The 26,035-nt window shown below is 36.5% G+C and overlaps 1 protein-coding gene across 4 annotated transcripts in view; it reads left to right on the top strand.

The window, feature by feature from the left end:
* DIAPH3 (diaphanous related formin 3) overlaps nucleotides 1–26,035 on the top strand; it is a gene marked incomplete at both ends in the record, with an annotated part of 500,946 nt that overhangs the window by 256,011 nt on the left and 218,900 nt on the right. For all 4 annotated transcript variants that reach the window (XM_080719970.1, XM_080719969.1, XM_080719968.1 and 1 more), the window contains one exon: nucleotides 21,190–21,429. In XM_080719970.1, the coding sequence (XP_080576096.1) occupies nucleotides 21,190–21,429 (240 nt within the window). The remainder of the gene's footprint in view (nucleotides 1–21,189; nucleotides 21,430–26,035) is intronic.

The following is a 26,035-nucleotide window of genomic DNA, read 5'->3' as shown; positions in this document are numbered from 1 at the left end:
GGCTTAGTCATTGACTTTGTTATATTTGGGAATGTACATCATGCACATTAGGAAATTTCCCTATTTTCCCATCCCAGTTTGCTCGATTAGATCACCATATTAGCTTATCTCTGGTTCCTTCTTAGTCTAGAGTTCCTCCTATGACCTTCTCTCCCTAGCTTCCACATATTAGAGCATCCGATTTATTATTATTTTTTCAAATGAATCTTTAAGCTGGGCACTGAAGTAAGCACCAGTAATCCCATTACTTGAGAGGCTGAGACAAGAGGATCACATGTTCAAGGCCAGCCTCAGCAACTTAAAGACTCAACATAGCAACGTTCTGTTTGAAAATTAAAAGTCTGGGTGTGTAACTTGGAGGTAGAATGCCCATGAATTCAATTTTTAGTACCAAAAGAAAAAATAAATTTTTTACATTGTCACGAGTGAGAATGGATCAAATCAAAAGTAGACCAAGGAAGTAACACTATTTTTTTGGGGGGGGTAATTCTCTGGTTTAAATCCATGCCCTTCACACATTCTAGGCAGACCACTCTACCACTGAGCTCTATAGCTTAGCTTTGCACACTTTGTCTTTTAACTAGACATTACCACTCTGATAGGTGAGTTTTAAGTAGTAGTCTTTGCAATAGTCTGCTGTCCTCGTCTACCATATCTTAGAAAGGTTTTATTCTCTAACTCATAGTCCATGTTTTTGAGTATAGGAATACTCAAAGTATTGTACAAGATACTTTTTTTTTTTTTTTTTTTGGTGGTACTGGTGTTCCTGGAAGCCCTTCTTCCTCCGGGCTACATTCCCAGACCTATTTTATATTTTTGAAACAGGGTCTCTTACGCCAGCACGGCTGGCTTCGAACCTGCGTGATCCTCCTGTCTCCGCCTCCCAAGCGCGGGGATTACAAGCGTGCGCCACCACGCCCGGCGTTACAAGATACTTTTTATGGTACTACTTTTATGGCCTTATTTTCTAAAATACTTCAGGAAATTTTGATTTGGTTTAAGAATTATGACTCATTGAAACACCTTTAGAAAAAAAGACCAACTAAGACAGGTGAGGAAACTAAAAAGGTTATCTTTCCTAAACCATCACTTTCTCAGACCAAGTAACCCCAAGCCTTTCTTAGGTTTCTGATGTGTTGATTATTTAAATGCTTTGCAAATATCTCAATGCAAAACCAATATGTTTTAGACATAGTACTTGTTTTAGAGATAGTACCCTGAACAAAAGACCTGGAGTTAGTCTGATACGGTTTCCTTAAGAGTTCATTTTGGCTTCTTATAATTACAACTGTTTTAATAACTACTATTTTGTCTACAGTTACATAATATGTGCCATTCTGAAGTGTTAGAATACCATGTCATCATCTGCACAAGTTCTGTGCACCCCCTGCTGCTGATTCCTTTCCCCATCCACTCTCCTGGATCCCTCATAATCCAAAATGTTTTGGACAGTGGTTGGCAATCTCAGCTGCAAATTTCTCACGGTGAAAATATCTGTTTGGAATTATGAGCTACTATTGAATATATTCATAGTTATACAAATTCTAGGCAGATGTTTTTCTTAGGATTTTAAGCATTTGGCTATTGTTTTCAAGTACTTTTATGACTTTAATTTGCAACCTTGTCCACCTACTTCTACCAGAAAACAGTTTAGTATAAATACATGTAGTTTTCTCCTACCTAGTTGAGGGACTACTAAGTTAGCTGGCTTTGAATTATCATTGGGTTTTTAACCTAACTCTTTTTCAGACTTAAGATTTCTATAATTTTTACTTTGATCTGTTTTCTGCCTTCCATGTCATTTAGCAGCTTAAGTCAAAACAGTCACAATGCTGTTTGAACTTTTAATTAAACTGAAATTTTGCTGGTTTGTGTAAAATCAGCTGCCAGCTGAAAGATAATTTTTATCTTGCCTACTCTAATATATATTTTCTCTGAAGATGTTTTTCTTCACATTTATTTTTTCTTTACATGACACAGTAGAGTTGCATATTGACTAAATTCATTAAGAGTCTATATATATCTTTTCTTTGTCTTACAGATGGTCCAAAATAATTCACGAGAGATTTATCAATTTAAATATATTGTCATTCATTAACAAAAAAAATAAAAAAAACTAGAGGCTTAGTTTAGGTGGGTGTGGTAGCACAGGCTTGTAATCCCAGTACTTTGGAGACTGAGCCAGAAGGATTGCAGATTTGAGATTAGTCTCAGCAACTTTGAGGTTCTTTCAGCAACATAGCAACACCCTGTTTTGAAACAAAACAAAAAATGTATAAAATAGAGCTGGGGGGTGTAGCTCAGAGGTAGAATGTCCCTGGGTTAATCCTATGTGTCCCCAACCCCCCCCCAAAAAAAAAAGAAACCTAGAGGCTTTTTATAGTCAGCATTGCTTTTACTGCTGATAGGTTATGTGTATTTTGTGTATTGAGGAACTTTTCTAATGAGTGCTCATCGAATAATTCTGTGGAAGTGGGTCTAGGTAGCGACTTTTCCATTAGTGTAGGTCTCAACCTATTGATATTCCAGGGGCTTGGATTTCACAAATGAACTTAGGCATTCAGCTTATGTTGATAACTGTACTACTCTGATATGATTTACTCGAACTTGTCTCTTTGATTCAACAATAAGTTTATGATTCCCTTATTTGTTGGGTGTTTATTGGATACCTCCCACATTCTAGGGATGTTCTAGGCTCTGAGATTTTATTATGATAGGTAGAACATCTCTTAATGCTTTTGTTTAGTTGGTGTAAATAACAATATACACATAAACAAAAATGTGATATTGTACTCTCAGGTAGTAGATCCACAGGAAGTGGTGGGAAGAGAGACATTAGGATAGTTATGAAGGCCTGTAAGAAGTAAGTTGAGCAGAAGTCTGAATGACTTCAATAATATGTACAGGTATCTTGAGGGAGTATATTATACACAAAGGAAAAGACAAACACCAAGCCCTTGAGGGGCAAGCCAGCTTGGTGATGCAAAGCCGGTAGTTGTGGCAGTGACTAATAAGAGGTAGCAGGTGACATTGCAGGGGCCGCCAGGGACTCGATGCCATGGTATGAGGCCTATGGATTTTGTTCTGCGAAAGCTGCTGGAGAGTTATAAACAGAGGACTGGAATGATTAGGTTGCTGCTTTTTAGGAGCGTTCTTCTGGCAGCTGAGCGGGGAAACAGATTGTGGGGTGGGGAGCATAATTGAGGCCAGTAGTTGGTTAACATGCTATTGCAATGATCTCAATTAGTAAGATGTGAATCAGTGGTGGCTCCACGGGCTGGATGGCAGCAGCACTGGTGAGAGCTGGTCAGATTCTGGATGATCTTGCAAGTCAGGGGATAGGTTTTCTACAGATTGGATTTCTTTGTGTAAGAGGAGTCAAGGATAGCTTCCAGGTTATCCGCCTCTATGCAGTTAGAAGAGTTCACACTTACAGAAATGAGGGCAAGCCTTACATAAGAAATAAAAGGGATTTAGGGAAGAAAGATCACTTTAAAATGTAGGCATCCAGGTGGACATTTAGTATGTCCATTTGGGATGTGAACTGGGAGTGCAGGAGTAGAGGGATAAATTTTGGAGCCAATAGCATATAGGTAGCATTTAAAGCTAGGGGACAAGATGTGATTGCCCAAGGAATGAATTAGCAGGGTGACCTTGGAGGTATTGCAGGGCAGGAGAAATTGCAAACCTTGCTGTTACTCTCAGCCTTCTCCCTGGAGAGGGACTCATCAGTAAAGTTTTGTTTTTGTTTGCTGCTGGTTACTACCTCTCTGAGGAAAATGACAATTACTGTGCTAGGGAATTGTGCAGGGTGATTTTTAATATGACATTATTGCAGTTTATTTTAAAAACTAAACATGAGTTGGGGTTAGAGGGGCATTTGGCATCTGTGGCATGTGTAATTTGTCAGAGACCTTGGGAAAGAAGTTAGTGGTCGTGAGAATGAATGTGTGTCTGGAATGAAAGGGTAAAAGGCGCTTTTGCATCCAGACCTGGCTCTCACATGAAATAAAATGGAACAATCTCGAATGCATCATTCTAATAGATGTATAGCCCTATTTTATGAACTTAGATAAAGTTAAGAATGCCAAAGTATGCAGGCATGTTCTTTGATGAAATAACTCTCATTTAATCAGGGGATTGACTTCATTTAGTTCAAATCTACATCAAAATAATATCAAATCCTGCCATTAAGTGGAAAAATCACTCACATGCTACCAATTGTGTTCTCTGTAGAGTGGGCGGATAAGTGGAATTGAGCTCTGAATGAATTCTCTTATGAGCTTTTGTTACCCGCGTTCCCTTGAAATTAGTAGAATGTCAGCTGTATTAAATAACTCTGCAATTCTTTAATTTATTAGAACTAATAAAAAACACAGCATGATTAGAATAATATGCTATTTCGTTTAGTTGCTAACATTGGTGAGTTTCTCAAAGTTTGAACTTTTTAATTGATTTATACTAATCTGTCCCCTCTTTCTACTTGATGGCAAAAGGTGAAAAATTCTGCTTTTGGTTAATAGAACATGCATTTAAAATGTGCAAGAGAATTTAATATAGAGAAACAATACCTACCTATCTTAATTTATCTTCAACTTAGTTGGTTCTTTTTTTTTTTTTTTTTTTTTGTGGTACTGGGGTTCCTGGAAGCCCTTCTACCTCCGGGCTACACTCCCAGATGTATTTTATACTTTTTTTTTTTTTGGAAACAGGGTCTCTTAAGCCAGCACAGCTGGTTTTGAACCTGCGTGATCCTCCTGTCTCAGCCTCCCAAGCACAGGGATTACAAGTGTGCGCCACCACACCCGGGAAAAGTCTGTTCTTAACACAGTGGCCGCTGATGAGTGAGAGAATATTTCGGCTCTATCTGTAAACCTATGTTGGCTTCCCACTTCAGAAGGAAATTCTAGCTGGTTCTATGTATTCTGTCCCCACCTTGGTTTTTCTTATCTCTCACCCCTTCTACCAATCACCTCTGGATAATGGCTTTTATCCTCTTTCTGAGGCCGATGTGTTCTTGGAATATGATTCTCAAGGTGTTCCCATCATCCCACATCTGTTTACTGTCTTTGGACATTGCTTTCTCCAGTTCTCCACATACCTCTTTCTCTTGCTGTTCTCATCATCCTCATATTTATATTTTGAATTCTTCTGTTGTGCTCCTGCTCAGGACCCGCTTTCCTGAGGACCCTTACCTCACTTAGAATTTTCTGTCTGGTGTTCTTTAGCCAGTTTTACGTGTTCAGCATGTTTGGTAGCTGTGCTTTTGCTGGCATCACTGTCCTAGTGTTAGTGTGTTACAGACAACCTGGAATTCAGACCCAATTTATACCCTTACATCTGTCCTCATGTTTAATCTTGACTTCTGGTCACCATTTCATCCTATTTGTGACATGGTCTTCTGTTCTCTGTCCTGGCTCCCTTGTGCTTCATATGTACTCTTCCTTGACTCTTTCCCATTTTCTTCAAGAGTAGAATAAATATCTTATTCACTTTTTCCCCATACCTTTTGTTACTCATTGATTTTATCCATCCCACATTTATTTTATTAATGTATTTTATAGCACTTTATAGTTCTTGCTTTCTTATTGTGCTTTGGCTTTTAGATATACATGATTTATTGTCCATAGAGAAATACTTGCCCTTCTATTTGAGCCTTGGGATTTGGAAGAAAGAGAATGGTTTATATTTGGCTTCTTCAAAAAAAAAAATTAATGTTTAACAGGGTAAGTAACCAGTGATGAACACTTCACTTATGATCAATGATCATGACTCTGATTTCATATTGAGAAATGTTGATGGAGAAATTATTGTCTTTTCATGGGAACAGTCTTCAAGAATATGATTCAAGTTACTGAAAACTGATTAGGATAATCTTCTTTTACCATTTGTACATATTAAAGCCAAAAATGTTTGTCAAAAACTTTAAAAGCTTCTATCTTTCTGACTATGTATATTCAGCTGAGGACCTTAATATTAGGAATATCCCTGAAATTCAAATTACACAGCAGCATACAACAACAGCTTGATGGTTGTTATGGAAAGTGTAGTGAAGTAGCAGTTATTTTTAATGTTTAATTTTTATTTTATTGGTGCATTGTAATCATACATCACAATGAAGTTCAGAGTGATAGAGGCACACTAGTGCCCACACTACTCCTTTGCTCCCCATTGCCCTGTCTACAACATTGTGACTGGCATTGATACATTTGTGTATGTACATCTTGTCCTTTGAAATGTTTGCCTCTTCAAGTTTTCCTCTCTTCCTGCTTTCCTTAGGTCTCCTCCTTTACTCCACTAAGATTTCTGCTCCTTTGTCTCTAGTCCATTCTGGGGCCCAATATTTCTCGAGCTTCTACATCTGAGGGAAATACATCAGACTCTTCATTTATTTTAGGGGGTATATGTATGTGACTAATAATCTTACTTAGCATAATATTCTCCAATTTCATTCATTTTCCTGCAAATGACATAATTTTTTAATCACTGAGTAAAATTCCATTGTGTGTATATCCCATAATTTTATAATCCAGTCATCTGTTGATGGATACCTAAGCTGGTTCTATAGTTTCACAGTTATGAATTGTGCTATAAACATAGATATGCATGCATTACTATGGTAGTCTGGTTTCAATTCTTTTGAGTAGATACCCAGGAATGGTATAGCTGGATAGTAGATAGGTTAATTGCTATCCGTATGAAAAACCTCTATACTGTTTTCCAAAGTGGTTGCACTAATTTGCAATTCCCACCAACAATCTATCAGAGTTACTGGTTTCTCCACATCTCACCAGCACTTGTGTTTTGATTTATTTCCATTCGAATAAGGGTTAAGTGAAATCTTAAAGTAATTTTGATTTGTGTTTCTTAGATTGCTAAGGATGTTGAAAATTTTTTCATGTTTATTGGCCATTTGTATTTTTTTGGAAAACTGTATTTAATTCTCTTGCCCATTTTTTGATTGGGCTGTTTATTTTTTGCTATTGGGCTTAAGTTTTTTATATAGTCTAGATATTAGTCCTCTATTGGAAGAATAGCTGGCAAAAATCTTCTCTTATTCTGATAGTATCCTTTGCCTCCTAGAAGCTCTTGACCTTAATGCAGTTTCACATATTAATCCTTGTTTTAATATCTTGTGCCTTTGGGTCTCATTGAGAACGTTTTAACCAATGCCTATATGTTGGAATGTTTTTGCTATGCCTTCTTCAAGTAACAGGAAAGTCTCTTTAAGGAGAAGCCGGGTGTGGTGGCGCACGCTTGTAATCCCAGTAATCGGGAGGCTGAGACCTGGACGATTGTGGTTCATGGACAGCCTCAGCTACTTAGTGAGGCCCTCTGCAACTCAGTGAGACCCGGTTTCAAAATAAAGAATAAAAAATAGGGCAGGGGGTGTAGCTCGGAGGTCAAATGCCTCTGGGTTCCATCCCCAGACCTGCAAAAAATAAAATAAAATAAATAAAATAAAATAAAAGAACAGTGAGAATTGACACAACTCTCTGAGATATTACAAAACAGTTGCTTAGGCTTCTGTTTATAAATCATCTCATGCCATGCAAGAGACTAAGATCTTATTCTACATTAGTTTGGTCTGGTTATTTTGTAAAATATGGCATCTGATTTGTTATACTTAAAAGAAGAGTGTTTAGATAACAGGAGCAGGAGGAGAGATTAATTTTGGAGCTTGAAGTTAATGTTGTAGCTATTGCATCAAATAAACCACCACAGAGCAAGGATTCCATAGCCGTTATGTCATCTCACTTTTGCTTAGTGATGTACACTACACAGAAGAGCTCTATGTTCATTTAGCTGACCATAATCCTTACCGTAGATAGCCCCTTAAGGTTGCAAACGCCAAAACTCATATAAATAGGTGACTTAAGCAAGAATCCTCATACCCCATAAGAAGAAAAGGATTCACACTGAGGATTTCTGGCTTCTTCAGGTTTTTATATTTCCCTTTGTGTCTACCTTATCTTGTTGTTTTTGGGTACAGGGCTTTTGCTATATTGGCAAGGAAGTGGATGTGTCCAAGTGAGGAAAAGATGATAAATAAATACAAAGGAGAGGTTTGTAAAACCTCTGTCTTTGAAGAAACCAAATACTACCTATTCTCTTTATTCAGAAACACAGGGCCCAAATGGGAGTGGCATCCTCTGTCCTCCCTCACAGGACCCAGTGGAGGACAACCGTTTCTGATGGTGACCACTTGAATACCTTATCAAACATTTTGCATTATTACATGTGTTGAAACCCAGAATCAGTTGTACAAAGTTTTATTTAGCTTTATTTACTGGTGTCTTCCGGAACAGAGTGTGGTGGTATTTTGGCCTCGTATTTATTTGGGTAATTATGGTATTTGTCTGAGTTGTTTTTCTCCCTGTTCTTTGCTTTGCTTATATTTTTATTTTGTATTGAACTGTATGTTTCATTAAACATCCTTATCTTCCATACCAGACTTCGCTCTTTTGAAAGGATAAATGTGTTTGTTTTCTTTCCTGTAACATTAGGTCAAGTTTGCTATCCTGCAACTCAGCTATTATCCATTATTGCTGCTGTTTTCTTTCTTTTTCTAGATATGCCAACTTTATATCCAAGTCCAGATATTATATTTAGTTAGGGGTGGGGATATGGATAGTGAAAGTGATTTTTTCCCCTTTAATGAAAAGCTTACATGAACTTCTCTAGTACCAGCATCTCCACCACTAAATAATCCAGTTTCCTATATTTTTCCAAATTGCTATCTTTTAGGAAAATCCAGGATTTTTGTCCAAATTTGTTATATGATAAGATAGTATTTTGTGTAAGTATATACTGTACGATGTATAGTACAATGACTTAAATTTATATATTAAGTAGTCAAGATAGTATATGAGTTTTGTCTAAGGGTTCTCATTGTTGTGGTTTAATGGTGAAACTTCTTGGATATGTGTTCTATCAAATTTTTGGTCGTTAATGCCACGTTATGTGTCTCTTCTTTTTCTTCTGTAGTAAGCTATAAGACTATACCAAAGTTTTATGCTGCAGGCAAGTAGAGTATTTCTATCCTATTTTATCATTGTTTCCTTTGTAAGTAGCTCCCCTGGAGCCACTAGCCACAATAATGCACCTAAATCACTCAGATCAATTGAATAGTGTGTATTCTGCAAGGATATAAGTGTCTAACAGCTTTATATTATGGGTTTCCTTGACACTATATTTATGTTTGTTTTTAAGTTCTAATGAAGAGTTGTAATAAATATTCTTTATTTTGAATGTAATTAAGGGAAAACTAAGCTTTTTGGATAATCATTTCCCTTATTATTTAGTTTTCTAAGTATTTTTCTGTTCTTAGGTGCTTTACTTGGGGTTTTCTTTACTTTTTTTTGCTAGAAGCACTACATCTTCTGTGGTCTTAGCTTCTTCTTAGAGGATTCTAATGACCTCCTTTGGAATTACTCATTATTTTTATGCCTGATTGTAGTGATTGACTATAATTAGAAACCACCTTTTCCCTAGAGTTTTGTCGTCCTTAAAATGTTTCACCTGTGTTCTTCCTAACCATGGGGTCTGAGTTGTAGTCTCATCCTTTATTGCACTCATTGCATGAATCCTACCTGTCCTCTGTCTTAGCTTCAGGAGAATTTCCTTGGTCTTCCTCATACCTTAGTATCCATATAGTTCTCCCATTCTGCTTGAATTGCAAACCCTAGAATGGCCCTCCCTGTCATCTTCAGACAAAGCAATAGGCATGTTTTTTATGGAAGGGTTGAGGAGTTGCTGGAAGAATGTATCACAGTGATTTAATTAGAATGCTCCAAAAAATATGCCTGCCAAATCAATGACCTGAACTGAAGCGTGAACCCAAACACTGAGTGAATGTATGGAAGGCCATTGATTTATTTATAGAGATCTCTAAATGAATTTTTATTTGCACTAGTATAGGAACAGAGTAAAAAGTGCCAACAGTTGAGAGGAGAAGCACAGCAAGGTGTCATTGTTACGGGGTTTGTGTTTGAAATACAGAAACTCCTTTAACATCAACCTTGTGGCACTGGAGAAAGAACAAATTTTGTAAAATGGCATAGACAATATTAAAGACAAAAATTAGTCATTCAAAAATATCTTTGTAGCCGGGCGTGGTGACACATGCTTGTAATCCCGGCATTTGGGAGGCTGAGACAGGAGGATCGCAGTTTGCAGATAGCCTCAGCTACTTAGTGAGGCTCTCCGCAACTCTGTGAGACCCTGTTTCAAAATAAAGAATAAAAAAAAAAAAAATTGGGCAACGGGTGTAGGTCGGAGGTCAAATGCCTCTGGGTTCCATCCCCAGACCCGCAAAAAAAAAAAAAAAAAAAATCTTTGTGATACACACCTATAATCCCAGTAATTGGGAGGCTGAGACAAAAGGGTTGCAGGTTCGAAAATAAGACTCAGCAAATTAGTAATACTTTCAGCAAAGAAGGGAGATCCTATTTCACAAAAAGGGGGAGGGTAGTTAAAATTTGAATATATGAACTTTTTAGCAGATATTATAGGAAAAGGCCCTCTTACTCCGTACTTCTCTTATGTCACTCTTTGTAGCTCCTCTACCAGACCCTGTCTCTGCCAAGTATCACTGAACTTGAATATTAACAAGGGATATTAGCTTTTGGACATAGACATAAAAAGGTCAGCTGCTTACTATTACACCCTGGGACCTGACTGTGTTGTTATATTTTTTTGTTTAGATCCTGTTTCCGGCTCCAGCTTTCTCTTTTACTCTGTGATTAACCTTTACCTCATCCACTGATCAATCTTGAACATGTAATTAATTAACCACTTGCAAGTTCAGAGGATTTAGCCAAAGTGACTCTCGAATGGAAGTATCATGTTTATGGTGTTCTAATGATTTTTCGAAATCCCTCTTTTGTTAAGTGAAATTCTGAAAATCATGCAGGGATTGCTCTGCTTCTAGTGCGTTTGTTTCATCAATGTTAATGAAATGGCAGTGGAAAATCATTTAGAGTTGAATATAATAGAGTTACTTATCTTAGAATAAAACTGTTCTGTGAAAAGATTTAATCTCAGGGTTGGTAATACTGTGCCATTTAATCACAACCATGCGTGTTTTTGTATCTGTTATTGACTATATTTTCAGGAATTAAGCTTAGTATTTGGAATACAGTATTTTCCCATATTAGCTAGTGAATTATTGTCTCTAAGCTTATAGTCTTGAGTTTCTAAAATTACTTAATCTTATATTACTTTATTGTTATTAGTGATATTATAGTCTACTTTTTTTTCTTTTCCCATTTAAACAAATAATCTTAAAGCATGATTATTGAAACTTGCTTTCTATCCAGTTTGACATTTTTACCGTTTGATAGGACCATTTGGTTTAATATACTTTAAAATGGTGGAGACCAATTTTGTTTAAATGCCTGTTTATGTGGTAGGTTTCGAATCTACCACCTTATTTTCTGTTGATCTCATTTATTCTGTGGTATGTTTTCTGTGTTCTTTTGTGTTCAGTTTCTCTTTGTTTACTTAATAGCTCTTACACTTTAATAGTGGATTCTTTAAGGTTTGGAGTATAAATTTTTCAGACATTTGTAAGTCTCTTAAAAATTGGCGTTTGTATCTACTGACTTTTATACCATTTCCATTGTTCTCTTTTGTGTGTAAATCTAGATTTTCATTTAAATTGTCTCCTCTCTTTCTAAAGGATTGCCTTTAACATTTCTCCTATTACCAATTCATTCTATTTTGTGTTTGATTCTTGTCGTGGTTTCTAATGTCATAATCATTTTGAAGATAATCTGCGTTTTGTTGTTTCAACCTGATTGTTTACCACTCTCGTCCTAGCCCACTGTTTCCATGTATTTATTTTCTGTTGATGATTTGGTTTTGCCTCTGTTCTTGTTGCTCCCTCTGCTTTGATTCAGTTGCCAGGCCTCATGGAAGGGCTCGTGATAATAAAGTCCCCACCTTCATCATTTATCTACATTGCCCCGTTTTTGATGTTTCATAATCCCTATCACAAATCTTGTCCGTTCTTTTGTTTTTCTTTTGCTCTTCCTTCGTCCACTTAATTTAGTATTCAAGTCCTAAAGCATTTTGACACTCAACTATTGAATAAATATTTGATATACAAATGAGTAAGTACATCTTATTCACATATATATTCACAAATAAGCGTTTCCATTGTTGAGATGAGGTATCTCAACTTTTTCTATCAACCAGTACCTATTACAGCACAGCTATGAACCAGGGCTGTTTTTCATGAAAGGCCATTCTTCATTTTGCACTCTGGCAATTACTCTTAAGTTTCCATTTGCTGTAGGTGTCTTCTGTCCTCAAAGTTCCTTTTCACAGTGGTTTCTGCATATTTTGTTACTGCAGCAATTTATTTTTATAATTGAGGGTTAAGTTTGAGTTAGTAATAGGTATAAATTACTTTGAAATATCTAAATAGGAACTTGACATTGTTGCTAGGTCAAAATTTTTTTTGGAAATTGTGTTTCCAGTTAAGTTGTGGATTTTTTCATAGACAGCTACAAATTGGGGCATTTAATGCCATAGGAGAACTGTGGAGTTAATTTTTTTATGGTAAGGTTTTTTGTTTTTGTTTTTTCCTATGAAAACATGTTTTCTCCTCAGACCATCTATGTAGTATTGAAATTTTATGGCACAATTTGCTTAATTTGTTTCATTTGGAAAAACAAAACAAAACATCATTACAGTCACATGCTAATTACTAGCCATGCATCATTCATTTGAAATAAAGCCTAAAGCATTTTGTAGTTATAAGCAAAAAGGTCTCTTATGATTCATCACTTCACAAACAGCATTGTTTTAAGTTGCTTTTTAGATCTGACTGTCATCTAGTGCCCGGGAAGCATTTTTCTCTACTCTGCAATCTCATTATGTAGATCTATATATATTCTTGTAAGACTACTTTGGAAATATAATGGAAAAGGTGAAGCTGGACTTATGGAACTAAATTACTGTGGAGTGAGGCAATTTTCTTGCAGTTGCGGCTTAAGGTATAATTATTACAGATATATCTTGCTTCATTTGCACTTTTATACCAGGCTCTTGAAGGTACCATTGTTTCTGAAAAGGTCCATAAAGTTCAGTTTTAGTAAAACTGAATAGGTAATATAATGCTTTTCTCCTCAGTGTATTGTCCCTACTGATGTAAATTTAAAAATTTGATGACAATATGATTTATACATAGTATTTATGTAAGTATTTGAGACTTCTTGGTGTAGACCTCAAAGCCACCTCTTATAAATTTTTTGACATTGTCATACACAAACATGCACGTGTGTATATACACATATGTGTGGAAAATACAGGAAATATGAGGCAACATATAAACAATCTTGGTGAAGAGTTTAAACTGTTTTGAATTTTTTTTGAGGGTCTTTTTTTTTTTTTCCTTTTGAAACTGGGGATCAAACCCAAAGCACTGCACCTGCAAAGCAGACACTTTGAGCTACATCCCAGGCCCTGTTTGGAATTTTAAAAGTATAAATGATGTCATAAAGCATTTTATTCTTTTCAAGCTAAAAAAAAATTTTTAAGATAGCTAATTGACTTACAACTGCTTAAAAGGAGTCATAAACCACATCTTCAAACACTTAAATTATTTATTTATTTATTTATTTATTTATTTATTTATTTATTTATGTATTTATTTATTTATTTATTTTGGTAGTACTGGGGGTGGAACCCAGAGGCTTTCTACCTCCGGGCTATACTCCCAGACCCATTTTATATTTTATTTGGAAACAGGGTCTCACTAAGTTGCTGAGAGCCTCACTAGGTAGCTGAGGCTGGCTTCGAACCTGGGTAATCCTCCTGTCTCAGCCTCCCAAGCGCAGGGATTACAAGCGTGAGCCACCACGCCAGGCAACACTTCTAAATTTTTATCCAAATTTAATATTATACTTGCTAGTTGGGCATTCATAGAATTCCCTTGCCTATCTTTATCTATCACATTTTCTGTTTTAAAAGCTTTCTTCGCCAGCGTGGTGGCACGCACTTGTAATCCCAGCATTCGGGAGGCTGAGACTGGAGGATCGCGGTTCGCGGACAGCCTCAGCTACTTAGTGAGGCCCTCTGCAACTCGGTGAGACCCTGTTTTAAAAATAAAGAATAAAAAATAGGGAAGGGGGTGCAGCTTGGAGGTTGAATGCCCTTGGGTTCCATCCCCAGACCCACCAAAAAAAAAAAAAAAAAAAGCTTTCCTTAAAATCTGAGATTCAAGGAATCTTATTTATTTTTAATATTTGTATTTGCTTTTGTGAAATTGTATTACTTTTATGCTTTTATTGGTGCATTACATTCTTATGATGTAGTTCACAGTGATAGTGACATACATGCATGCAGCACTTGATGAGGTCCTCCGTTCTCTCCCCAAGTTTCTTCTCTATACTCAGTATTGAGGTTGGCCTTGCTATTCTCACATATGTACATGATGTCAATGGAAGTGTTTCCTTCATTGACTACCCCTCCCCCCCTCTTCCCCTTGACCGCCTCCCTAGCTCCACTGGAGTTTTTCTTCCATTATCTGAAGTCTCTCTGATGCACGGTCACTCCGTATCTTCCACATATGAGAGACACTTTCTGTGACTGGTTAATATTAAGGTAATATTCTCCAGTTCCTTCCATTTTCTTGCAAAGGACACAATTTTGTTCTTTATTGCTGAGTATTGTAACATCTGTAAGCGGTGACAAAACTGGAGAGCATATGCAAGTCAGCTGTTTTGAGACAGTGGACAGCCAGTAGGAAAATTTTTCAGTTCTTGAGAGGAGAGAATCTTATGAAAACCCAGCCTTTGGCCTGATGGGAAAAGAATTTTGAATTACAGTGTAAAAGGTGACTTGTTGCAGAAGATTTTCTTTGAGCTGAGAAGGAAGGAATCTATGGCAAGAAAACTGCTAGGGTCTGCAGGGCAGGAACTGAGGAGGGAATTGTGCAGGCGGGGACTCCAGGAGTCCTTGTGGGGATCTCCCTTGAGTCTGTGTGTAGCGAATGAACTCTTCAGACTCAGCGAGACTTGCCAGACAGCAACTGGTGCAGCATGAGAATAGCCAAGTTACTGTAGGTCCAGCATTTCTAGGAAGTTTCAGATGTCAGGCCTTGTCAGAAGGGACCTCTTCTTAACCCTCCATCAATGTAGGTGGCGTTCACCTGAACAAGGACAAGCTTGTGCTGTAAGAATGAGGGTCCTGCTATAAAGAAGGATCTACTCTAGATGTACCTAACCAAGCCTACATCAAGTCCTGAGAAACTTCTCATGGAGGACAGGTTGGAGATATGAGACTCTTAACTAAGAGGGGCTAGGGAAACACCTCTTAATTTCCAAAGAACTATGCTGACAAATTGTACATTGAAGCTTTTATAGGTTTATGTGTGATTTGCCTTTGGTAGTATGAGTGAACACGCTTTAAGGGGATATCTCATAAATGAGTGGTTACAATATTTACATGTACAGTGTTCAGTACTTAAAATTAAATGGGATATGTCATCACCAAAAAAGTAAAATCACATCCCAAATGGCCACACTTTTTGTTTCACTTGCAAAAATATAATGTGGGTTTGATGAATATGTTCAAAGAGCTAAAGAAAATAATTTTCAAAGAATTTAAGGAAAATATGGTCTTAATTAAGGAATATTTGCAGAGAAATGAAAACTAAAGTTTTACCATATGGAAATTCTCAAACTGAAAAGTTCAATAAACTAGTTTTAAAGTATAGGTTCATGGTATATTGGAAAGAGCAGAAGAGTCAGTGAATTTTAAGGCAGACAGTATTTTATCTTAAGAATGTACAAGTCTTGGCTTTCCTTTGCTCCTATGAAACATGTAAAAATTTTACCATATGTACTTTGCTGTTGTGTAGTTTTCTTAATTTTAGCATAGCAGCTTTAATATCTTAAGAGCACATTTATTTTAAAAACATTTTTGATATTCTGAGTACAACCCAGACATAAGGCACTTCAATAGCTATTTTTTTTTAAAAATCCCTTCTTCCAAATGAAATGAACTTTTCCTTTTTTTTTTTTCTTTCTTAGAATTCTGGAGATCATGAACATATTGGCCTGCTAGCATTGGAAGATAGACATATTTTTTCACATAATTAGAAAAATCGGTTCAAAACTTTTTAAAATGCCTTCATTCTGTTATTAGATAATGCTACTTTCTCAAAGTGCTTTCTCTTCACAAAGATATTTTTTCTCCACATTTTTGCTTATCATACCTCTGTCACAGAGGACTAGAAATTTTGCTAATATGCTATAAGTAGAATGTGCAATGTGGAGAGACGCAAAAGAGAATTTTTAAAAAGTATTAAAAATTCTGCACAGTATTTTCATGGGCATCTGAAGGAGAAACAAGATATATCTGTATGGTAGTGGAGCTCATAAGATCATTCTTTGTAATGCGGTACCTAAACACTTCTGTGGAGAAATCAAAATTTATTAGAGTAAAACATAAGAATTTGAGTTCTAGATGGTGTTTAATTGTGGGCATTGACTTCCATTGTTTTGATGCTCTGAATGGTAAGAATACTTCATTGCTAGTAAGCTGCCCATATGACTTGAAGATTTAACATTCCTGAAAACATGTTCTTTTCCTCTTTATAGCTGTATATTTAGGTAGTGTATGAAATAAAGCTTTAGGGTATTAACACAATTAAGATTGAAGCCTGGGCCAAGTGTGGTGGCACAGGGCTGTAATCCCAGTACTTGGGAGGCTGAGATGACAGGAGAATAGGATCAAAGCCAGCCTCAGCAATGTAATGAAACCTTATTTCCAAATAAATAAAACAGGGATAAGGGTGTATTTTGGAGGTAGATTATCTGTGGACTTAATCCCCAGCACCACTAAGGGGGGACAAAAAGGCCAGGCGTGGCAGTGTACCCTTGTAATCCCAGCATTTGGGAGGCTGAGACAGGAGGATCACGGTTTGAGGACAGCCTCAGCTACTTAGGCCCTTTACAACGCAGTGAGACCCTGTTTCAAATAAAAGAATAAAAAAAAAAAAGAGCTGGGGGTGTAGCTTTGAGGTAAGAATGCCCCTGGGTTCTATACCCAGTACCACAAAAAAAAAGGGGGGGGAGAGGAAGAAAGGAAGGGAGAAAGAAGAGCCAGTATCCAATTATTCAATGAGTGACTTCTGTCAAAGATATTGAGCATGAACTAAATTTCTTTTGAGGCGAACCTATCTAAGTCTACACAGTGGGATAGGGAGGATACCTCTCTTGTTTTTTTTATGGATGGCACAGAACCTTTTATTTATAAAACTATAAGGAGATTAGATGCAATGTTACAAATGATTGGTGTAAAAATGTCAAATTGTTTTCCCCTTCCCACAATAATGGATAAAATTAAAATCATATGTGAGAAACATAGCAATGATGAGATTATGGGAGATTACATCTTCCTAGGAACATTGTCTGCTTTTTAACTTATAAGACAGATGGATACAATTCGAGGCTGTGGGCTATGAAGGCAGCAACTGTGAGTTCTGTGCCTCTCCTAGCTCCGAGGGGAGGCCAGGTCTATACCTACTGGCTCATTGGTTTTCTGAAAATCTTCTCATTTTAATTTGTTCTGGATCTATCATGTGTTGTCAGCAAACATAATTTTTGAAATAAATTATCCTTCAGATTTTAGACATTGCTTGTTTGATTTTCAGTAATCCACTATTTCTCCATTTTCCTCACTCTGGCATGTGCTATTTCTAGAAGATTGTGTGTAAGTATGAGGACTACCCTTTTTGGTTTAAAAGATATCAAAGAAAAAGTAAATATTTTTACTCTTACAGATTTTTGGATTATAACTCATTCTCATAATTTGTCATTGCGGTTTTATATTGCTAAGATTCCCCCAAAAAACCTTGAATAGTACCTGTATAAAAATGAAATTCTTATTTCTTTTAACATTCTAATTATAAGCTTACAGTTCCCTTCTGCTGCAACCTTTCCTTCATTTTCTTTTTTTTTCTTTTTTTTTTTTTTACAAGTGCCTTTTTCTATTCAGATTTTTATGTGAGCACCACAGCCTTCCATTTCTACATTCAGGCTAATCTTTGACAGACAAATCAGAGTTCTAGTTTTCATAGCAGGAGAAAAGAATACACATCTCTAGTGTTGATAGAATACGGGAAGGGGTGAGGATATATGTGTGTGTGTGAGTATTATACCCCACTTGTACCTTTATTTTTTATTAGATTTCACATGATGAGACAATCTTTTTTTTTTCCCTAGAAAAAGAAAAAGGTATTATAATATGCTATGAGACATAACAACTCCCTGTTTGACATGAAGAAGGAGGCAGGCCCAGTCAAACTTTAAGGATCAGCGTAGGGCATGTTTCTGATTATAGCTCTAACAGGGCACTGACCGTTCCTAACAGTGAACCAAGACCAGAAAATTCTCTCCAAGAACACTAGCACACTAGGACAAACGCTTGAGTCAGAATGTAACTTTAGTCTCCACATGGAATAAACAGATTTAATATGAAAATATATTTAACAACAGCTCAAATTATCTAAATTTGAGCAAAAGGAGCAATAAAAGCATACTGAGAAAAAGTATTGTTCAAAGCTCTGCTTTTTGGTTACCTTTCCTGAATCTGCTTTGTCAGGGTTTTTTTTTATGAACTTGGAGCACTTTGTTTTGCATTACATCATAGATTTTGTTTTCAAGGTACATGTCCCTAGTGCCAGATAGACTCATTACTCATACAAATCTGGGTTATATTTTCTAAGAAAATTAATTACTTTATGCTGGGTACATATGGTTAGGTTGTCAACAGGAAGGCTTTAACATATTTTGGGGTGGTATAATGTAGGCATTTTAAGTCTTTTTCTTCCCCTCTTCCTTGTGCATGAAATAGCCCATTAATATATGTTAGAGTTAATATATTTTGTAACAGTACATTTTACATGAGCTATTAAAGGACTTCTTCTTTGAGTTTTTGCAAAGTTCCGAGTGGATTAATAATCATGAATAAAGGCACATGCTGAAACCAGAGATGCCAGGGACCCACTCTACACCTTTTGAATGGTTAGACTCCCATGCCTTACATGTGAATTCACTTTTGCATGTCTCACTATGCAAAAGGACATATTAAGTGCAACAGAGCTTGATGAGGTCCTGTTTCTAAATGAAAAGTTAAAGGTCTGGTGTGTAGCCCAGTGGTATAATGCTCCTGGGTTTAGTCCTCAGTTGCCCCCCCCCCCCCGCCACACACACACACAAGGTATAGTAGAGTATTATTCATGTCCTCAGTATAATATGGATATCTGCTATTATCATTCCTTACAGATTTAAGTCCAGGGAAATTAATCCATTTTAGTTCATATAATATATTTGAAAACAAATTAGATCATTTAATAAGAAGCAACCAATGCTTAACTCTTTTTTATTGCTAGAGATACACTATCTAAAAAAAGTACAATTCATTCCCATTCCCGGCAACAATTGATATTCTAACAGGCTCATTCTTTGTCTCTACAATTTGATATTGCCTTAACTTACAAAACATTTTTAAAATATTTTTGTTGAGTTTATAGTTTTCCTATTTTATAGAATAAAAAAAATTTCCTTAGGGGCATGTTAAGGAATTTTCCGAATTTGAAGACAGTATTTTGTAGAATGGAGTTCTTAGCAGCATGAATTGAGGTCTTAGTATCTTGCTTGCATGCACTTAAGCATTAAACATGGTATGTGGCTGGGGAAAATGTTATGTATAAATCAGACATATGTATTATTTGATAATGAAATTTTTCAGTCACTGAGTCTTTGTGAGTCTTCTAAACATACTCTTTACTGAGAATATTTATTGCTCAGTTTTTTTTTAGATCAGTAGAGTGGGTTCTTTGGTCATTAAGGCAGTGTCTGTACTATATTGATGTCTAATGGTCTTTTGTATAGTATATTTTATTTCCGTAAATCATTCTTAAATCATGAGCACATAACTTTGTCTCCTAAATAATCATGATTTTCATTGTTAGTCATCGTACAGGCTTCATAGGGCACCCTCCCCATATTTATGGTTTTTAACAAAGAGAGCTAGTCTCTGTTTTAACCTTCCTGTGGCCTGTCATTATTTTTAGTCTGGCCTTGTATCAAACTGCTTATATTTACAGAAGTTCTTGAACTTCAGAAATTTTACTATTACTGCCCCATCAGTATGATATAATTCTCAAATTCCTAATGATTTTTTTGTAGCTGCGGAGTCAAATCTAGTTTAAAAGCAGGATGTGTCTAGCCTACACATAAGTGGTAATTCCCCTCATGTGGTGATACAACAGAAGTAAGCTTATTGGCAAGAACTTACCCCTTAGTTCTTTTTTCTGTTTTGTTTTGAACTGGATCTCGGTGTCGCTCAGGCTGGTCTCAAGTTCCTGGCCGCAAGCGATCCTCCTGTCTCAGCCTGCAGAACAGATGGCACTTTAGGTGTGCACCAGCACACCCAGCCCGTTTTGTTCTTTTGACACTTTCAGCTCCCCACTTTCCCAACAGAGAAACCCTGAGTCCCAAACAGAGTTAACGTGGCATGGAACAGGCCTGCGGCTCTGCACTGCTTCCATCTCCAGTGACTCCATGTTTCCTAACTCTGATTTCTGCTAATTTAGTATGTGTCAGGAGTCATTCTGCTTTCTGTGTTTCTGAAGAAAGTCAATTTAGTACAAATTGGGACCTATTTACTTTCCCTCTATCTAACACATACTGTTAGTCAGCAGGGCTTCTGAGGACGGCAATTGCTATTTGAAGAAAACAAACCCTCTTTGGACCTTTCTGACAATGTTTTAAACATGACCTCGTATATTTCAGTATGGAACAAAGATTATTTAAAGTAACGATGTGTGATGCTTTGTGACTTGTTGCCTGTGTATCCCGCTACCTTTTTAACATTTAGTGTTGTCTCAGATATGTTTAGCTTATTACTTAATTAAACTTTATTATATCGTCAAAGCTTTTTATTGCACATCTAAATTGTTAATCTTGTTTTTGAGGGATGGCTCTGGATTCCTTACAAAAAAAAAAAAAAAGAAACGGGATTTTTCTCTCTTGCTGCCATCAGTTTCAGGGGACATATTGCTTCTTTGGTACTGTCATACCAATAAATCATCCCAGATTACTTGCAGTCGTACAGTACTAAACCATACTATGCATTTTAAAGGAAATCTGCTATTTTCTTTTCAATCAGATGAGCAATGTGAAGAGACTACGGCCACGGCTCAGTGCTATTCTCTTTAAGCTTCAGTTTGAAGAGCAGGTGAAGAACATCAAACCTGACATCATGGCTGTCAGTACTGCCTGCGAGGAGATAAAGAAGAGCAAAAGCTTCAGCAAGTTGCTGGAACTTGTATTGCTAATGGGAAACTACATGAACGCCGGCTCCCGGAATGCTCAAACCTTCGGATTTAACCTTAGCTCTCTCTGTAAAGTGAGTTTGTTTTTTAAAAAAAACACATATTTGCCTGAGCGCTTACTCTTAAATGTCAGCCCTGATTACATTATTTAAATATTTTTATTTTGATGTGCTCATTATCGGGAACTCGAACTGAACCATGAACTCAAACTCAGAGTGAACGAAGCTAATTTACTCAACCTCTGAACTAAATCCAAATATTAATTTTCTCTGATCTGCAAATCCAATGGAAGGATTTTGTTTAATAACAAAATTATATCGTTAAACCTGTGCTTTCTCGAGCCAATGAAATAGAACATCAAAATATTATTTAAATTTTATATTTATTCAGTTCAGGTACTTGCTGCATAGAATGGCAAGTATTAAGTATTGCTAAGGATTGCAAAACTTTTGCCTTTATTTTTCTGCATTTTTTCTTTTTTTGTTTTGTTTGTAGGCTAAAAGACAGAAATAAGACTGCTTTATGTAAAGGAAATTAGGAATAAGCATTCCTCGGATGTCATTAGTGATTTTGGAAAACTTCCCTTTAACTATAAGATATGAAAATTAAGATTAGACATTTTCTTTTCCTCCTTCTGAGTTCTTCCATAGGCTTCCATAAGTTGAATTTCCTCACAACAGAGATGTTCAGTGTTTTTTCTTTTTAACATTAGATCTCTTTCTTGAGGAGTGGGCCTTGTGCTTTATTGATCGCTTACAACAAATTCCTCTTTGTTACACATCATAAGGAAAGCGTTCTCTTGTTCTTTACCTTGGAACATCTATACTCCCTCATTAAGGAATTTGATTATTGCAATTGCCAGTCAGGTAGGGAAGGTGAGACACAAGTTCAGCTTCAGCTATGGGGTTACTGGAAGCAATGTTTTTAGTATCAGTGCCGTGTGTGCTTTTCTGCTGTCCATTTCTATCATTTTATTTCCCTGTCCTTGTGTTCTTAGACTTCTGTATCTTGGCTTAAGCCCCTATTATGTGTAGGATGATTCCTAAAACACACTTTGAAGATTTTGCACATTCGTTGAGTGCTTACTCAGGGCTTCAGTCCTAAGCCAGATGCCTCACCAGGTTATCTCATTAATGGAGGTGATTAATGTTTTTGCCTGGCATATGCGGACCTCATATTTTCTACATGTAAACCGTTAATTATGATTCAGTGCTTTAATGGAGCTATATAAAATCATGGCAGCAGATGTAGGCCAGCAATGCACGCTTAGTTGAGAGAGGACAGCTGAATATTCCGAGAAGAAGAGGAACTTGTACTGCATCTTGAGAATGATATTCTGTGGAGGAAAGGGCTTTCTAAGCAAGGGAAAGAAGTTTGCATAAATATATATGGCATAGTGTTCGTGGTCCAGTACTTTTGGAGCCTGCATGGGACAGGGTGCTGGTGTGTGTGGGAGGGTAAGAATGAGGTAGGAAATTGATTTGGATGGCGAAAAGCCTTGAATGTCATACCTACTGGTGGAGGTTTTATATGGAGATACAGATCTTTTGCCATCAGATTTGCAGTACAGAAGAAGGGTAAACTACACTATCTCAAACTATTGTCATCACCATAAATGGCTATTTAAATTCAAATTAACACATTTTTTTTGTGTGTTTATGTTTAGTTCCTTAGTCACATTCACGGCATTCCAAGTTCTCAGTGTTTATACATGATGACAGCAGACACACATTCCATTCTCTTCATTACAGAAAGCTCCATTAGACAGTGCTGAGCTAGAGGTTCCATGACTGGCTAACACACGTAGTATGCGACTTAGAGTTTGGATGAATTTGAGCAAAGTGGATACAGAAGATAGTATGTGAGGTAGAGGAGAAGTGGGAGGGCTCAAAGGTGATTCCTTGGTTTCTATCCTAGCCTGCTGGTGGATGATGATATTGCTACTGACGTGTTTGTAGTTGTTCAGAAGGGAATTAGTTCAGGGTTGGTTGTTTTTTCCTTCCTCCTGTTTTCCTCAGTGTCTTGAAGGACATTTAAGTGAAGCTGCCTTATTCAATTACTTAGCAAACACCTGAAGGTCTGCTACTCAACTGTGTCCTTAGACATGTTGGAACTCCATGGCCAGGTAGTGGCAAAAAGCTCCAAGGTAGAAAAGCAGGTGGGATTTGGAAAAGGTGGACCAATTCAATGACATACTGACTTTTCAGGATGTGATGAGAGGCTGAAGAAGGCTAGTTACACTATACATTCAGGCTTTTTCTGAGGAGAAAATCTAAGGAAGCAAAACAGAGGAGGAGCAAGGTGGGGGAGGAGTAAGTCCACACCCACAGATCAGCTGGGGTTGGTTTCCATGTGCAAAATGTCTCTTCCTCTTTAGCTTTTCCACCTCAGAAGCCCAGTTGACACAGACAGCTGGCTTCATGCCTTCTCTCAGGTCTTCCTCTAAAGAGAGCCCTTGACAGAAGAGTAGGTCTGATTAATGAGACAGAATAGCCTAATAGTGTTTGATACATAGTAAATAATAAATAGCTATGGAAAGAGTAGAACTTGTTGCAGTACATAGATGTCCTCTCAGTGAGATACAATCACGGATGCATACTAATTTTAAAATCTTTTTACAAAGGAGACATATGTTATTTTACTATAGTTAGTCTGCAAACCAGATAATCTGCCTCCAGACAGAGTTGACTTTATTTTCATGCAGTGATTCTGGTTATTTTGATCATCCCACTTAGGAGCCTTCTTTTGTGCAAGAAGCCAAATAAATACCACAACTTCCTATTTTTATTAGCCTACATGTCACGTTGAAAGCATATATTGAACAAGATGATATCTCATCATGTTTGTCATCAGAAGTAACAGCTTGATCTTTGACAATCGTGATTGAATTTTTCACACCAAATATAAAGCATTTGGTTTCTTAAGCCCTCAAACAAAGAATTTCGTATTTATTTGATGGGAAAACTCAGGGAAATATTTTGATCTGTTAAAACATACTGAGTAATTATATGACATTTAACACTGCATTTGAAATCTTTTAAATAAACTTTAAGAAGTTAAACTCAAGTATGAAAAATACATGATTTTTTTTTTTTGGATATTAGGGATTGAACATGGGTGTTTTACTTTTGAGCTACATCCTCAGCCCTATTTTCTGGTTTTTTTTTTTTTATTTTAAAACAACACCTTTCTAAATTGCTAAGGCTGGGCGTGACCTGTGGCTCTCCTCTCAGTTGTACTTGTATTATAGGCGTGTTCTACTGTGCCTGACTGCATGAAAATTATTTCAGATTATTAACATTGCTTGTTTAAAGACAAGTACACGAGTCTTAAATTCCATATAGATTATGACCTAATCTTCTGTATCTCTGCATGCATTCATTGGTAATCAGAATGGCTAACTATAATGTCTCTGAGTTCAGAAAGAGAAAGCTTAATTTCTAATATCCCAAGGAGGTCATGTAGCATATGAGAAATGCAAGAGTAAAATGTGAGTTTAAATATAAACATAAACTAGAATCTTTTAATATGTGAATAAAAATGAAGGTTGATGGATAAGTGTTGGGCTTTCATAGTGCAAATGTTTTCATGACACTTTGCATGAGCTAAAAACAGTATTTTCTGATTAGATGAATTTCATAAGAAATTTACTCTTTATATCTTTGTAAAGTGTAAATGTGGCATGAGCAGGATTCTTATAGACAACTGTGGAAAAATCAATTCCATGGGGATCTTCATGCCAGAACCATTCCTCTATCCCCTCCCCATGACGTATGTGTTAAGGGCCCCCTACAGTCTTGGTGCTTCAGGAGAAGAAACCTTCATGGAAAGATACAAATATACTTTTCATTACAATAGTGCAACTCTTAGTAAAATGCTGCAAGTACCTTATTTTCTGATCGCTTGACTTTTTAAAAGGATAAATTAAATGGGGAAGTGTTTATCATTTATGAAATCCTCCAAAAATATTATGGGGCTTTACATAAAATTTTGATTATGAGAATTTTGAGATTGTGTGTGTATTTTTAACTTGTATCGATAAAATTTAAATCCATATCCTAAGAAAGTCATTCAGCAGACAGCAGATACTTGTCTTATCAAAATGCCTACATAGAGAAAATGATAAAGGTGTCTCTTCAAGAAGAACCCACTGGTAGGGCCAAGTTTTTTTGTTTTAGGCCAGGAAGACTAGCATTCAGCTGAAGAATCAGATGGCTCAGCTGTCAGAGTTCAGCACCATATTAAAATCTGTGAGATGATTTTGACTTGTAATTTAAGGACCAGATGGTACAAATCTGCACACAATGGCCATACCATGCATTTGATATTCTCCACTAATGCCTAATGAAATGTGTGATTTGTGAATAACAAATCATCTTGATCGATTTAATGGGGTGATATAGCTCTTTGTTCTAGGTAATTAATTAGATAAGCTGACTTCCTATATTGGAGAATAGGAGTTTTAAAGGAGATTACCAACAATAATAACTAACTTTTATTAGTATTTATGCTGTTATTGGAGAAAATCACAGGAACAAATAACTATTGATTCTACTTTAAGTTTATCCACATTGGGAAGCTCTCTATATTCTGTGAGTGTAGAACATTAATACATTGATTTTATAATTGACGTCACCAAAAGATTCATAGTACTAAGAGGGGTAATTGGGAGTCCGGTGT

Source organism: Muscardinus avellanarius (assembly GCF_963383645.1).
Source record: "Muscardinus avellanarius genome assembly, chromosome: 2".
NCBI lineage: Eukaryota > Metazoa > Chordata > Mammalia > Rodentia > Gliridae > Muscardinus > Muscardinus avellanarius.
Note: the sequence above shows the minus strand (reverse complement) of the source record. Positions and strands in the feature narration are given on the sequence as shown.